This window comes from Lynx rufus, unplaced genomic scaffold, assembly GCF_022079265.1.
Source record: "Lynx rufus isolate CCGP_SWC_20201006 ecotype Redwood Valley unplaced genomic scaffold, mLynRuf1.p SCAF_2, whole genome shotgun sequence".
Classification (NCBI taxonomy): Eukaryota; Metazoa; Chordata; class Mammalia; order Carnivora; family Felidae; genus Lynx; species Lynx rufus.
Genome location: NW_025814834.1, coordinates 19,051,899 through 19,069,060, shown reverse-complemented (window position 1 = coordinate 19,069,060; position 17,162 = coordinate 19,051,899). Strand labels below are relative to the sequence as shown.

The window sequence follows — 17,162 nt, the reverse complement described above, 5'->3', positions numbered from 1 at the left end:
TCGAGCCTGCACATCAGGCTCTGCACTGACAGTGCGGAGCCTGCTTGGGATTCTTTCTCTCCCCCCCTCTCTCTCTGCCCCTCCCCAACTCATGCTTTCTCTCTTTGTCTCTCAAATAAATAAATAAACTTTAAAAAGATAAAAAACAAAAAGTTTGGTACTTCTGAGACATATTTCTCAGAGACATTTTATTGTACGTTTAAGGAGTAGCTGTTAATCTCATATACAAGTGAATGTTACTCTTTTTTACATCCCCTCTCAAGTGGTACTCTAATTAGAAACTTTTTCCCCCAATATATTATTTTCTACTCTTAAGTTACAAAAATTTCCCATGGAGGATTTAAAACATGAACAAGGTACCAGCCAAAAGAAAACATTTATATCCTTAATTCTGATTTAAATTACACCCTACTTCTGCTGGTTTTGAAACCACTACAGTTAGATGATGCATTTGGGATCTTGGGATAAACTTAACTGTAGGGGGATAAAAAAAAAAAATACTCAGACAGTATAAAGCTAGTTGTTTGCCCTTGCATATATTTTCTGAAACTTAATTTCTCCAAGTCAGTTGAGAGTACAAGCAGAAGGTAAATGTTGGGCCTAGACTTTTTGCTTACAGTTCAAAGGTTATCACAAAAGTTTGAATATAAATGAAATGATACATGAAAAATTAGAAAATACTTGACAGTGAATAAAATAAAAACAGCATATCAAAGCTTACAGGGTGCAGCTAAAGCAGGGCTTACAGGGAAATTTGTAGCATAAAATGCTAATACTAGAAAGGAGGAAAGGTCTTCAATGTTCAAACCTTTCCACTTTAAGAAAATAGAAAAAGGAGCAAATTAAGCTAAATTGAACAGAAGGAAGGAAATAATAAAGAACAGACATCATTGAAAATGAGAACAGGAAAATGATAGATAAAATCAATGAAACCAAAAGCTGACTTTTTTTGAGATATAATTGACTCATAAGAAACATTGTGTTAGTTTTAAATGTACAGCATAACAATTTGATACATGTATATATTGCAGAATGATTACCACAATAAGTTAAAATCCATCACCACACACAGTTATAAAAATTTTTCTCGTGAGGAGAACCTTTAAGGTCTCTCTTAACAACTTTGAAATATGCAATACGATATTGTTATTATAGTCATTGCACGTTGCAGTCCCAGTACTTATAATTGGAGGTTTGTACCTTTTGACCACCTTCACCTATTTAACCCACCCCCAATTTTTCACTGAAAAAAATTCAGTGGAATTAATAAACCTGTAACTGGATAGACTGGGAGAAAAAGAGAAAATACAAATTATAAGTACCAGAAATGAAAGGGTGTATGTTACAACAGACCATAGACACTAAAAGAACAATAAGAGAATACTGCTAATAACTCTGTGCCCATAAATTTGATAACTTAGGTGAAATGGCCAAATTTTATGAAACTTTTCCAGAATATAGAAGGCTTCTAAATTCTTAGTAAGGCCAGCATTACTCTGATAATAAACCAGAAAAAAGACATTGTAAGAAAACTTTAGGCCAGTAGCCCTCAAGAACATAGATGAAGAAATTCTCAACAAAATGTTAACAAAGCAAGTCCAACAATATATAAAAAGGATCATCATGACCAAGTGGGTTTATCCCAGGAGTGCATGATGGTTTAACTTTCAAAAATCAGTCAGTATAGGGGTGCTTGGCTGGCTCAGTTGGTAGACAATGCAACTCTTGATCTCAGGGTTGTGAGTTCAAGTCCCACATTGGGTGTAGAGATCACTTAAAAATAGAATCTTAGGGACACCTGGGTGGCTCGGTTGAGCATCAGAGTCTTGATTTCAGCTTAGGTCATATCCCAGGGTAGTGGGGTTGAGCCCCACGTGGGGCTCCGCACTAAGCTTGGGGTCTGCTTGGGATTCTCTCTCTCTCCCCCTCTGCCCCCTCCCCTGCTCACATGTGCTGTTGCTTTTTCTGTCATAAATAAATAAACAAACAAATCTTTTTTAAAGAACGGTCGATATAATTGACCATATCAACAGACTAAAGAAGAAATATTGGTTGTTTCTTTCATTAAAAAAAAAAAAAATAGCGGACAGAATTCAGCCTCCCTTTATGATAAAAACGCCAGCAAAGTAGAAATGGAGAGAACTTTCTCAACCTGATAAAAGTTAAAAAAAAAGAATCCTACAATTAAGATCATAGTTAATATGAAAAACCAGGCATTGTCCCCTAAGATTGAGAACAAGGCAAGGATGTTTATTCTCACCACTCCTGTTCAGTATCATTCTGGAAATCCTACCTGGTGCAATAAGGCAAGAGAAAAGAATAAAGGGCATACAAATTAGAAAGAAAAAAGTAGGACTGTTTATTCACAGACAACAAGGTTAACTACATAGAAAAATCTTGAAGAACCTACCCAAACAAAGCTACTAGAACTAGTGAATTTAGCAAGGTTGCAGGATATGAGGTCAGTATTCGAAAATGAATCATTTTATGTGGTAGTAAAAACAGTCAAATTGAAATTTTAAAAACCTACCATTTATAATAGCACCAAAACATGAAAAATTTGGGTGTAAGTCTTACAAAATGTGCAAGATCTGTAGGTAAAAACTACAAAACAATGATGAAATTAAAGAAGTCCTAAATAAATGCAGAGATATACCATGTTCATTGATAGGTATATAAATGATTCAATGTTGTTGAGATGTGAGTTCTCCCCAAACTGATGTATATGGACTTAGAGCAATTACAACAAAATCCCAGCAGGATTTTTTTTTTTTAATATAGAAATGACAAGCTGTTTCTGAAATTTATATGGAAAGGCAAATGAGCTAGAATATACAGATTTTAAAAAGAAGGACAAAGTTGGAAGGCCTGCACTACCTGATTTCAAGATCTACTGGAAAACTGTGGTTGTAAAGACAGTGTGGTATTGGAGAAAAGCTAGGCTTGTAAATCAATGGAGCAAAATGGGGAGTCTAGAAATTGACCCATGCAGATATGGTTAATTGATTTTTGCAAAGGTGCAAAGATAATTTCATGAACAAAGGATAATAGTCTTTTCAATAAATGGTGGTAGGACAATTAAGATATCCATATGTAAAACCATGAAGCACAATCTATACCTTGTACTCTATGTAAAAATTAACTCAGAATGGATTTTAAACCTACGTGTGAAGTGAAAATTAAATAGTAATTTGATATCTGCTATAGGCCACATTAGTAAATTCTTCTATGTGCTGTTTGGTATGGGGTTTAGAGATTGTAGCATTTGTAGATTGCCAGTTCTTATTTAAGTAAATGATATTCCTTTCTAATCGAAAGTGATTAAGTTATTATAGATCTAATTAACTGAGGCCTTTCATACAAAAACTGGTTGATGCGTTGGACAGCTCAGGGACTATTTGTTTAATGAGGCTCTGCTTCCCTATGTACAGAATAGAGAAGATATCCCTGAACTGTGTCTGTTACCTGGTCCGTGGTGTCAGTTTAGAACTCAACAGAATTTAATTGGGATGAATTTCAAAAATCATTTGTTCCGACTCTTTTTTTTATAGATAAAGAAACAGAGACCGGGGCGCCTGGGTGGCGCAGTCGGTTAAGCATCCGACTTCAGCCAGGTCACGATCTCGCGGTCCGGGAGTTCGAGCCCCGCGTCAGGCTCTGGGCTGATGGCTCGGAGCCTGGAGCCTGTTTCCGATTCTGTGTCTCCCTCTCTCTCTGCCCCTCCGCCGTTCATGCTCTGTCTCTCTCTGTCCCAAAAATAAATAAACGTTGAAAAAAAAAAATTAAAAAAAAAAAAAAAAAGAAACAGAGACCTATAAAGAGAGGGTAACTCTACCAAACTTTGGTAAACAAGTTGCAGGACTAGGATTAAAGTTCAGGTGTGTGTGTGTTTCTGGTTTGGGTACACCCTTCCATGATTGTGCTCTTTGGGGAAAGAGTAACAATTAAGTAACCAAGAAGTAATGTTTGTTTATGTCCAATGTGAAATAGGATTCAAATTGACACCATTTCTTTGCTACCTGGGGATATCCTTTAGTACTGATACAGAACCCTTCTCTCCTCCCTAAAATAAATAGAAAGTAGATGGTGATGTCATTGTGTAGTCAAGAATGATAGAAAAATGATTTAGATGGCTGAACTGCTGCTCACTATGTGATGGACCAAACCTGGTACCTGATCTTTCAGATGCTGACTGATAACAGTCAAACTCTGCTTTCTCTTCCCTTTTTTTTTTTTTTTTTAAAACATCAGTATGAATCTGATTCTCTGATGTGAATGAACCACAATGTATCTTCTCTCTGTTATTTAAGTTCCACAACTAGTTGAATGAACACTCACTCCAAAGTTAATTTTAATTAAAAACATTCACTCTGAAATAATTTTGTCCATATTTTCTTTAGGGGCCCTAGTGAAAACAGATGAGCAGGAAGTAATCAACTTTTTATTGACAACAGAAATCATCCCTTTGTGTTTGCGTATTATGGAATCTGGAAGTGAACTTTCTAAAACGGTATGTGCTTTTCAACTTAGATTTTATATTTTGTTGGCTCTTGGACTACTTTATGGTTCTGGGATCATTTTCTGCCTCCCTTCAGGCTTTTTGAAACTTATATGAATATATTTTCTCTTTTGGATAAAAATTGTTATAAAATGATCATTTAAAAATCCAGACCTGGGGCACCTAGGTGGCTCAGCCAATTGAGCATCAGACTCTTGATTTCAGCTCAGGTCATGATCCCAGGGTCATGGGATCAAGCTCCCAAGTTGGGCTCCATGCTCAGCGTAGAGCCTGTTTAGGATTCTCTCTCTCTTTCTCTCTCCCTCTCTCCCTCTTTCCCTCTGCCCCTCTCCCCAACATGCTCTCTTGTGTGCGTGCACTCTCTCAAAAAAAAAAAAACAAACGAAACCATATATATATATATATATATATACACATATATAAATATATATATGTGTATATATATGTTTTTTTTTTTTATCAAGCCCTTCAGAAGAATATAAACACTGAATTTTTCAGTTTTCCCTGAACCCACTTCTCACCACAAATGTATATAATTCCAGGGGCACCTGGGTGGCTCTCTCAGTTAAGCATTCGGCTTCAGTTCAGGTCATGATCTTGTGGCTCATGAGTGAGCTGTGCTCGGAGCCTGGAACCTGCTTCGGATTCTGTGTCTCCATCTCTCTCTGCCCCTCCCCACCCCTCAAAAATAAATAAACATAAAAAAATTTTTTTTAAGTGTATATTCCAGACATTTTTTTACGCATACTCAAGTGTATATATGCCTTGGGCTTTTGCTTACTTTGCACTTTAACTATGAATGACAGCCCCCGATTGGGTAGAAAATTCTTATCTCTCCCTATCAGAAGTATGTTGCCATAGCCCTGTTGTCTTCTGATATTGAATGTACAGTGAAATCTTGGGCCAGCAGCATAAGTTAATCCTTTTGTTGGTGAACTTGCCTTTTCTGTGTGGATGTCTGTAAGCTTCTTTTATTATTTTTAACTTCATTTGATGATTTTGTATCAATTTTTTTCTGGAAGAACATACTCCTCGTGTTTCTTGTTAGTTTTTATATAGTTTTCTCCTTAAGTTGTTCTAGTCTTTTCCCTCAGCAATATCATTTATGCCTTTCACATCTATTCTTCTTTCCCTTTAATAATGTACTGCTTTTTTTTTTTTTAATTTTTTTTTAACGTTTATTTATTTTTGAGACATAGAGAGACAGAGCATGAACGGGGGAGGGTCAGAGAGAGGGAGACACAGAATCTGAAACAGGCTCCGGGCTCTGAGCTGTCAGCACAGAGCCTGACGCGGGGCTTGAACTCACGGACCACGAGATCATGACCTGAGCCGAAGTCGGCCGCTTATCCGACTGAGCCACCCAGGCGCCCCAATAATGTACTACTTTTTAAATTTCATGTCATGTGATTTTTCTGAAGGCTACTTTTCCATGTTGCTATTTTTAGCAACATCAAACCTCGGCTCCTAAAGTATGCTTAGTCACATCGAATTAATTTAATTCAATGAATATTTTATTGCTGGGTTGGATGCAAGCAGATGTAATGGTTTTAAATTTTTTTTATTTTAAACATGCAATACAGGGGCGCTTGGCTGGCTCAGTTGGAAGAGCATGCAGCTCTTGATCTCAGGGTCATGGGTTCGGACCCCACGTTATGGGTAGAGATTACTTTAAAAAATAAGTAAATAGGACGCCTGCATGGCTCAGTCATTAAACATTTGATTTAGACTCATGTCACGGTCTCAACAATTGTGAGTTTGAGCCCCGAGTCAGGCTCTGTGCTGAAGGCATGGAGCCTACTTGGGATTCTCTCTCTCCCTCTCTTTCTGCCTTTCCCTTTTGTGTGCACTCTCTTTCTCACTCTCTCTCAAAATAAACTTTTTTAAAGAAGTAGTAGGAAAAGTTTTACTTACCTCATTTAGAAGAGATAAGGCACAGCTAAATTTCTAAATTCCTCTTGGCCCATGGAAAAAAGAAAACTAGGTTTTCAAACTGGGTTTGGATCTCAACTCTACAACTTAGTGGCTTCGTCACTTGGGACCTTAACCTGACAAGTTATTGATTAGCAGTTATGCCTGGCACATAGTACATGTTAAATAACTGGAAAAGTATCTGCATTTTTAAAAATTTTTTATTTTGAGAGAGAGAGAGTGTGCGTGAGCAGGGGAGGGGCAGAGAGAGGGAGAGAGAGGATCCTAAGCAGGCTCTGCACTGCCAGTGCAGAGCCCAATACAGGGCTCAAACTCACAAATTGTGAGATCATGACCTTGGCCCAAACCAAGAGTTCAGATACTTAACTGACTGAGCCACTGAGGTGCCCCCATATATCTATATTAAGAAATTGTTAGTTACCCAGACCTGCCCTTTTATATAAAATGTGAATAACAGTAGGACCTACCTCACAGGTTTATTGTGAAAATAAGACGAGGCACGTTATGCCTATAGGAAAAACTCTGGCACATAGTATTCAATATGGTAATGTTTATTATGAATCTTTTTAACTATGCCTATCTTGGGGAGTAAGTTGTACATAATGTCAGGGTCTCTGCTTAATTTTCTGATTCACAGTTATTCCCGGGAGATGAATCAACATTTGGAAGACAAATCTGAGCAACGTTTTAGACTCTTTTTGTTTTACTCCAGGTTGCCACGTTCATCCTCCAGAAGATCCTTTTAGATGACACAGGTTTGGCATATATATGTCAGACATATGAGCGTTTCTCCCACGTTGCCATGATTTTGGTGAGTTCTTTCATCTGTCTCTATCCCCCTTACGGTTACTTCTGATTACACAGCTTAGTCCCTTTTGCAGTTGACACTGAACAGCATCCTGGAACCTTATATAATGATTCTTGAAATATCTGATCTCTGATGTCATCTAGAATTATTTTGTATTTTGTGTGTTTTTTCCTACCCCACACCATTTTGGGGGAAAATAGGGTAAGATGGTCCTGCAGCTATCCAAAGAGCCTTCTGCCCGTCTGCTGAAGCATGTAGTGAGATGTTACCTTCGACTTTCAGATAATCCCAGGTAACTAAACATTTACAGGATTTATGGGACTTTGGGGAAATACTCTGGTGAATGGTTGCCCTGTCTCATGGCATAGCTCTTAATATCTTTAGGGTAGGCAAGGGATATAACTTTAAGTCAGACAGAACTTAATTAAATCCTTTTCAAATCTGAAGTGCTGAATTTAAAAATCCATCAGAGGGGGTGCCTGGGTGACTAAGTCAGTTAAGCGTCTGATTCTTGGTTTCAGCTCAGGTCATGATCTCACGGTTCATGAGTTTGAGCCCCACGTCAGGCTCAGCACTGACTGTGCAGAGCCTGCTTGGGATTGGGATTCATTCTCTCTCTCTCTCTCTCTCTGCCCCTCCCCCCATCTCTCTCTTTCTCTTTCTCTCTCTCTATCTGTCTCTGTCTCTCTGTCTCATAAAAATAAATAAACTTTGAAATAAAATAGGGGCGCCTGGGTGGCTCAATCGGTTAAACGTCCGACTCTTGATCTCAGCTCAGGTCATGATCTCACAGTTCATGAGTTCAAGCTTCGCATCAGGCTCTACGCTGATGGTGGGGAGCCTGCTTGAGATTCTGTCTCTCCTCTCTGCCTCTCACCTGCTAGTATGCTCACTCACTCTCAGAATAAATAAATAAAAACTTAAAAATTCATCAGAGTTTTGGGGGTGCTTGGCTGGCTCAGTTGGTAAAGCATGCAGCTCTTGATCTCAGGGTCACGAGTTCAAGCCCCACGTTGGGCGTAGAGCTTACTTTGGAAAAAAAAAATCAGTTTTGTCTCCCCACTGTAACTCTGTACCCTCCTCTAAAATTTCAGAGAATCTAGTCAGTTTCCAGCAAACCTTATGATACATTATTCCTGTGGTTTGAGCTTTCTATTGCTGCTTCAGGTGGTCAGAAAGAGAAGTATATTTTCAAAGATCTCTTAAGAAAGGAATGGAGCCCAGAGGACTCTTGAATTACATTTTCAGTTTTCTCTTTGATTCCTGTAAAGTCCTTGAACTAATTATTTTATCTGCCTGTGTTCATAATCTGTCAGAAATCATACATTGTAGATATGATGCATTTTAGAAATGTTTGACCTTTTGCTTTGTAAATCCATAATTCATGCTGAAAGCCACTTGCTCAGGTTCTGCTAAACCACATAATGGGGCAATTTCTGTGTTCCTAGGAATGGGGATAACTCGATTTAATGTGAACGCAGCCTTCTCCCACTGAGGTTATTCAAGCCCTAGCTATTTCTTCAACCATTTTGTCCTGTTCTTCAGTGGTTCCTGTTCCCATCAGTTTGAAAATATGTTTATTTAAAATTCTACTTGTACAAAGAGACCAGACTGAACAAAAGCCGTAACTTTATTTAAAACAGCTTTATAAATCATTACCGTTTACCTGTTTAAGGTTTTCAGATTTGATTTTTCTCTGATTATCTTTTAAAGAAAATGATACATTTAAAAGTTCATCTGATAATGTTGCCACCATTGTTTTGTTTTTACTTCTCACCTTTTATTAAACCTTTTAACTATGAAGCTGAAGCAGGGGCGCCTGGCTGGCTTGGTCAGTAGAGCATGCAACTCTCGGTCTCAGAGTCCTGCATTCAAGCCCCACATTGGGTGTAGAGCTTACTTTAAAAAAAAAAGGGGGGGGGGGAAGAAATAAAGAAACTGAAGCAGTTTTTGGAAAGACACAAGTTTATACTGTTCAGAATTAAAGTTCATTCATTTATCGTAATGAGTCAAGTCATCTCCCCTGTTCATGCCCTGACTTTAGAAATGTTTCATTTACCATAACCCATCTATTTCTGTCATGAGTGTATTGACAGTATTTACTGTAATGAATCCGAAAGCAGTTGGAATTCAGGTGAACTCTTGCACCACTTCATTCCATTTTGCTTTGTCATGAAATTCCACATTGAGGCATCATTCTGAAAATACTCACAGACGACAGATCCTGGAGACCTCTGAGCCCATGCCTAATACAAGTTTTAAGGAATTTTAATGGATTAAGATACCTTGACTGAACTGCATATTCCCAGGATTCATTATGTGTGTATCTAAGACAGAACTTCTTCTCTGTCCCCCAAATGTGGGTTTATTTGCTGGTCTCCCCGGTTGGCTTGTTTGTCTCTGATGTAGGGCACGTGAAGCGCTCAGGCAGTGCCTCCCTGACCAGCTGAAGGACACGACCTTCGCCCAGGTGCTAAAAGACGACACCACCACGAAACGCTGGCTTGCACAACTGGTGAAGAACCTGCAAGAGGGCCAGGTCACCGATCCCCGGGGTATCCCCCTGCCCCCTCAGTGATCCTCCCCCGCCCCCTTCCACTGCTTCCCCAAGTTGGGGACAGGAGGGGGAACCTGCGAGGAAAACAGCTCAGGTTTTACCGCCGACCGGGAATAGACAACCTCAACGCTGAACTGCACTGGAGAAGAGGGGCAAGGTGACCCCGCTTGAGTGTGGGCTGCCATCTCAGGCCGCCTCCAGGACCTGGGCTCCCTCCACTCCTCCCAGGAGATGGGCTCCTGACACAGCAGTCTGCCACCACAGCTCCAGGAGGGTGTCCACACCAGCAAATGCTGTGTCTGCAGCATGCCCGAGATGGCCCTTCTCCCCCATCTCCACCAGCCACTGGCGGGGAGGGGAGGCAGGGTGGTGGCAGCAGCACTGTAGGCATGCTGAGCGCCTGGGACCAAGCCAGGTGGCGGTTTTTTATTTTGCCTTCCTGGAAGACTCAAGATGTGTCTCTTCATCCTCTCTCTCAGTATTTGTTTACTTTGGTCTTTTGTTTTTAATGTCAGAGAGAGGTGTGTTTAGTGGACACAAGCTGTAATACTCAGCAAAACTTTGTCAATTGGCACTGTTTACAAGTCTGTTAGCTGCATAAGCTTAATAAAAAGTTGGTCTGGGCATTACATCCCCTCTAGCAGGCCAATAGCTGCATGAACTGTGGGGAGGAATGGGAAGCAGGGGATAGAGAAAGCCAAAGGACAACAGGACCCCACCTCCTCTTTCCGTTCCTTTTCTGTTCTTCCGCCCCCAGTTCCGGATGCCACAAGGACCCTAACCTTGTTTCTGGCTCCAGCTGCTAGCTTTTCCAAATCTCAGTGCTTTTCTCTTTTTTACATCCCTCGTATTAAAACTTTAACAGACGTCTTAATTCATCAGGCTGTCCTGGGAGGGTATTGTACTGGGGGAGGAGAGACAGCAGTGGACCTCACCTTGAATTCCAGTCCTTGGAGAGATTTTCTGGGTGACTTAAAGGGGAGGTGCCTGGGATCAAGATGATAGGCTACTCAATCCCATTCTTTGCTTTAGTATGAGTTCCTGTAGCTCCATCTATGTCTTCATAATTGTACTTGAAGCGGTATTAGCTGAATGAACTCATGTTATTCAGATTTAAGATGGAGGACTGGACTCTGCTTCTTCACTTAAGTCTCCTTTTTTTTTTTTTTTTTTTTTGGACACATTCCCTATTGGTCTATGGGAATTACAGGGTTGACACTAAAATATTTCCAGCTTGTTCATATTGTGTCAGAGAGTCCCCTTTCTATCTTTGGAGCTCTAGATAACTCTTCACACTCCATTGGCTTGAATCTGTAATGTGGTGTAAACTGTCTTGCTTTCCTCTAGTCCTTCCCCCTGCCAACACCTGCTTGCTCTCTCTCATCCCCATCTCCAATCACAGATGGGATTACTAATCAAGTCTAGAGAGAGACAAAGTATTTTCTGTCCACGTCTTACACAAATGAAGGTGCCTCCAAACAGGTTGGGCCAGGAGGCGGGGAGCTGTCTGCAAGCGGCAAGCTCAGAGAAACCTTCGCAGAGACAGTTTTGCCAACATGAGGGCTCTTTCAAGCCGACTTTCACCAAGAGAGCCGGCCTTGTTAGTTGGCTTCTGTCTCTTTAGAACCAAGAAAGTAGTAATTGAGTAGCCTAGATGTAGAAAAGGGTAGAATAAGCACTTATTCCCCTGCCTTCCAAAAATGAAGAGGAGAATCAGGTCAGCTCTCAGTCTCAAGCCTGAAGAGAAGAGGTCTTGGAGAAAGCAGAGAACAACATGGACCAGATAGACGTCTGGACCTCCTTCAGCCCTTAGTTTGTGATCTGGAGAGTCCAGCTAAGATAACCCTTATTTTTGCCAACTGCCTTCCTGCTGAGCCAAAGTTTCTCATTCCCCCTCCACTGAGGAAGCAGCTGAGGCCCAGGGCCTTGCTCCCTGGGAGATTCTCTTCTCTCTCCATCTTTTGGTGCGTTGGCCATGTTACTGTGCCAACAGTGTCTTAATTCCTATTCCATCTATTCTCAGCTGGTCTTGGACCGCACACAGGAGGTGGGGGAGGGGTGGAAATGGGTATTATTCCTTGTAGTTGATCCTGATGCCTTATGTGTATAAAGAGACCCCTCCATTTTTTGTTTTCCATCCCTCTCACACCCTAACAGGATTGAAATAAAACCTGTTTCTGATTTTATAAAAATAATTTTTCCTTTAAACTGGAGACTTGATTTTGTCAATATCTAGATATCTAGGCACTCTGGTCACATGATCCTTGTCACCCCTGCCCCTACCATCTGTTCATCTACACAAACACACTGTTGTGCCAAGAGAGCATTGATGGTTCCTTTGTGGATAGGTCCCTTGGGAAAAGTCCTGCGGATGTATCAAAGCTTTTTGGGAGGCTGGGGTGGTGCCCTTTGTCTGGTAAAATATCTTCCTGAAACAGAACCTCACTCCTGCCTGTAGTGGCCAGAACTTAATATGGGAGAGACTTCTATAAGTAAAGAGGTAGTGCTTGAAACATTTTATCACAGACTGATATTCATTTCCTTCTGAGGCTCAAGACTTAGCACACATCTCCTTAGTTTCCATGCCTGTTTCTGGCTCTCAGCGAGACGGAGCCAGCCTCTGCTTCCAGCTTTTTTCCAAGGCACTGGGGGACCTGTGACTGAGTGGTGGAACAGGGCAAGGAGACGCACTGGCTGCCTTGAGAGCACTCTTTCCTTACTGTCTGCATAGCATTCCCCTGCTCACTACCCCTGCTGCTCAAAGGCTGAGAGGCAGAGCAGATAAAGTTCTTGCTGTCAAAAGTCCAAGTAGAACATTTGGAATAGGGAAGAATAGAATGAAATGAGATACCTGAATGCTGTGGAATTTTTAAACTATTTAAATACATTTATTTCAAAGCTGATCTAACAAGTTGAACAACAACATTAACAAACCTAATGACATACAGAACACTGCACTTTAAACTGACATTATACATACTCTCTTCAACTACACCAGAAGCATTTACCAAGACTGGTCTTAGCAGACCACCAAGCCTCAAAGTTTTTCAAGAAAAAATTAGAATAATGTTCTCTGAACATAGTGGAATTAAGTTAGGAAAAAGAAAACTGGAAAGTTCCTAACTTTAAAAAGCAAGCAGTGCAGTTCTAAATGGCACAGAAGAAATCACAAACGTAATTAGAAAAAAAGATAGCCATATCAAAACCTGTGACATGCAGGTAAAGTAATAAATACTACTTTTTTTTTTTTAAATTTTTTTTTTCAACGTTTATTTATTTTTGGGACAGAGAGAGACAGAGCATGAACGGGGGAGGGGCAGATAGAGAGGCAGACACAGAATCGGAAACAGGCTCCAGGCTCCGAGCCATCAGCCCAGAGCCTGACGCGGGGCTCGAACTCCCGGACCGCGAGACCGTGACCTGGCTGAAGTCGGACGCCCAACCGACTGCGCCACCCAGGCGCCCCAATAAATACTACTTTAAATTCACATGTTCCAAAAGAAAGGATGAAGTGATCTAAGTTTTATGTCAAACTGGGAAAGGATAGCAAATTCAAAAAACAATAAATACAAAGAGCAAAAGTCAATGAAATAGAAAATGTGCAATAAAGAAAATGAAGTGGGAAGTCATTCCCTTGAAAACGTCAGTGTAATTGATAAACCCTTAATAGACCTTAGATCGGGGGGGGAAAATGTTAGAAAAAGTCAGGGTGGGGGGAGCACCAGGGTGGCTCAAATGTCCGACTTGATTTTGGCTCAGGTCATGATCTTGTGGTCATGAGATCAAGTCCCCAGTCAGGCTCTGCACTGAGCAAGTGGAGCCTGCTTGGGATTCTTCCTCTCCATCCCTCCCTAACTCGTGTACACACGCTCTCTCAAAGTAAACATTTAAAAAAAAAAAAAAACTTACAAATTACATTTTGGCTTTTAAGAAAGGAAAAAGGACATCACTCCGATCTACAGTCACGAATCTTCCATAAAGTTCCAGAGACTATAGAATAAGGGAACAGGTTCCCATTCACTTTTGAAGCCACCAAAATCTATCATGGATATCACAAAGGAAAACCAGGGACTGAACTCTACTATGAATGTAGAAGGAAAATTCCTAGGAAAAAATAGGTCTAGCATATATATATATATATATATATATATATATATATATATATATACACGCGTACAAATGATAGTGCACCATACCTAATCTGGGTTTACTATAGAAGACTGATTTAACACTTGAAAACTAAATGCAATTCACATAATCAACAACTGTATAAGGAGAAAACCCACACAATTGTCTAGACAGATGAACAAAAGAATACTATGAAATTCAATACCTATTCATGGTTAAAATAACAAACTGAAAACCAGTAATAGAAGGGCACATCCTTAACTTAGTAAAAGGTATCAACAAAAATCCTACAGTAAACTACTCAATGAAAAAAATACTGAAGTCCTCCTCCCTGACATGATTGAGACAAAGATATCTACTCTCACGCCTCCCAAGCCTGTGTGCTAAGCCAAGAAAATAAAAGGATAGGAAAGTGGAAAAAATCTGCTGACAGCACAACTGTATACATTGATAACCCAAAAGAATCTCCAAACTCAGAATTGAATGGATTTAGCAAGGTCCTAGAATACAAAGTCAATATGCAAAAATAAAAATAAATCAATTACATATTTCTAAATATAAGAAAAAAGTGGAATTTCAAAAATATAATAGGGGTGTCTGGCTGGCTCAATCAGAAGAGCATGTGACTTTTAATTTTTGAGTAATCTCTACACCCAACATGCGGCTTACACTTTTGAGGCTTGCCCCAAATGAATAAACATTTAAGAAAATTTTTTTAAAAAGGGCACCTCGGGGGGCGCCTGGGTGGCGCAGTCGGTTAAGCGTCCGACTTCAGCCAGGTCACGATCTCGCGGTCCGTGAGTTCGAGCCCCGCGTCGGGCTCTGGGCTGATGGCTCAGAGCCTGGAGCCTGTTTCCGACTCTGTGTCTCCCTCTCTCTCTGCCCCTCCCCCGTTCATGCTCTGTCTCTCTCTGTCCCAAAAATAAATAAACGTTGAAAAAAAATTTAAAAAAAAAAAAAAAGGGCACCTCGGTGAATCAGTCAATTAAATGTCCAAGTTTGGCTCAGGTCATGGAGACACCATTTGTATTTTTTATTCTAACCTCCCTCATTTTGTCCTCTGGTTCATTTTATACCTCCTTGTTCCCCTTCCCCTTGGTTTTTCGTTTTTAGTGTCAGAATAGAGGAATGGCTATGTATCCTCCAGCTTTTGACGTTATGTATCCTGGCTTTTAATTAAGTGGTCTCATATTGATGATTTTTAAAGTGGAATTTAATATTTTGAGAAGCGTTTTTGGCCACGAAGAAGATGGGCTTCATTTCAGAAGTTTTAGTTAGGCTGGAAGGACTGGGGAACTGACTCTAGTCCTGAGAAGCAAGATGTTTAGGGCATCTCCCCTGTGTATCAGAAGGGTCTAGATTTGTCTGTGTGGCAGCAGGAGAGGACAGTGTTTACGTCTCCCTCTTTGCCAGCTGCCCCTTCATTTCAATTTAGGGCTTCTGGGCCTTTCCTGGGCATGATTCCCAGAAAATCCCTCTGCTGCTGCTGCCCTGATCAAGTTTCTGGATCTGTTAATAATAGACAACAGGGGGGGAAGGGCCAGGATCATTATGGAAATAGGAACGATCAAACCACAGGGACAGTTCCTGTACCAGGGCCCCGTCTGTCTGCTCCCTCCCTGGGTCTATATAGAGCATCCTGTAATGGGCATGTCTTCTAAGCCACTGTTTGGAGCATTCTAACCTTGTGAAGGTCTCCCATGTGCCTGCCCCAAAAATGAGAACACATGATCTGGGGAACATTAGCATGAAAAAAAAAAAAAATCTGAGATCTGAACTCTCCCAGAAAATACAGGAGGAATGATAATACCCCTGACCAAAACCCCAGAAGGGAAGAAATGGGGCAGCAACTAGGTAAGGCAAATAAAAACAGGCAAACCATATATAACCCAGGAGTGTAGAAGTGAGGAATGTGAGGCAGAAGTGTGGAAAACTAAGGATGTGATGATGTTAGGGGAGTAAAAATGGGGGAGGAAGATAAGCACATGAGACAGGTGCTCTATTAAGTAAAACCTGAAGCCTGCACCATTTAATTTGTGGTGCTCTCTTAATCTGTTTCCCTTAAATGGCCTCCCTCTTCAGCCTTCCTAGCCTGTATACTCTTCCTTTATCAAAACCTGCTCTCAGGGGTGCCAGGCTAGCTCAGTTGGAAGAGCATGTGACTCTTGATCTCAGGGCCCTGAGTTCAAGCCCCACGTTGGATGTAGAAATTACATAAACAAACTTTCAAAATCAAAAACAAAAAACCTGCTCGCTGGAGAATATGGAAACAGCTTATAAATTGTGGAAAAACAATAAAATGTCAGAAATTAACACCTGCCCAAACTGGAAACCCTGTTATTGTAACAGATATAGAAAACTACATAAAGAAAACATATAGTTAGGGGTGCCTGGCTGGCTCAGTCAGTAGAGCATGTGACTCTTGATCTCAGGGTTGTAAGTTCGAGCCTCACATTGGGTGCCGAGGTTGCTTTAAAAAAATAAAATTACTGGGGCGCCTGGGTGGCTCAGTCGGTTAAGCATCTGACTTCAGCTTAGGTCATGATCTTGAAGTTTGTGAGTTTGAGCCCTACGTGGTCGTCGGGCTCTGTGCTGACAGCTCAGAGCCTGGAACCTGCTTCAGATTCTGTGTCTCCCTCTCTCTCTGCCCCTCCCCCGCTCGTGCTCTGTCTCTCAAAAATAAACAAACATTTAAAAAAAATTTAATAATAAAATTACTTAAAAAAAGAAAAGAAAAAAGGGCACCTGGGTGACTCAGGTACTAAGCATATGACTTCGGCTCAGGTCATGATCTCATGGTTCGTGAGTTTGAGTCCCACATCAGGTGAGCTCCAACCCCATATTGGGTGAGCTCCAGCGCTGTATCAGGTAAGCCCTGCTTCTCTCTCTCTATCTGCCCCTCCTGGCATTCTCTGTCTCTCTGCCCTCCCTCACTTGCGCCCTTTCTCTCTCTCAGAAAAGAAAAAAAAAAAATGTATAGTTGAATAAGTTAGAAAGGGAAGACTGTTGTTAGCTCCCAGGACTAGAACTAGAACTCAGCCAATCATTTCAGAAGCCAGCTATGAGCATGATCCCATCACAACTCCCTCCTCCCAGAAGTAACCACGATCCTGACATTTATGGTAATCACTTAGGAGGATTTTATTTTAATGGGACTAAAGTTTTAGCTATAAATAATCACTAATGGTAGAATATTAGGCACTTGAGGGGTGTCTAGG

The 17,162-nt window shown here is 40.8% G+C and overlaps 1 protein-coding gene across 3 annotated transcripts in view; it reads left to right on the top strand.

The window, feature by feature from the left end:
- Positions 1-12,024, top strand: part of CNOT9 (CCR4-NOT transcription complex subunit 9) — a 29,808-nt gene extending 17,784 nt beyond the window's left edge. For 2 of the 3 annotated variants that reach the window (XM_047084133.1, XM_047084135.1), the window contains 4 exons: positions 4,401-4,510; positions 7,164-7,262; positions 7,460-7,551; positions 9,669-12,024. In XM_047084133.1, the coding sequence (XP_046940089.1) occupies positions 4,401-4,510; positions 7,164-7,262; positions 7,460-7,551; positions 9,669-9,837 (470 nt within the window). In that variant the 3' untranslated portion in view covers positions 9,838-12,024. Of the gene's footprint in view, positions 1-4,400; positions 4,511-7,163; positions 7,263-7,459; positions 7,552-8,707; positions 9,144-9,668 lie in introns of those variants that run through there. The other variant, XM_047084134.1, reaches the window with a different exon arrangement.
- The last annotated feature ends 5,138 nt before the right edge of the window (positions 12,025-17,162 follow it).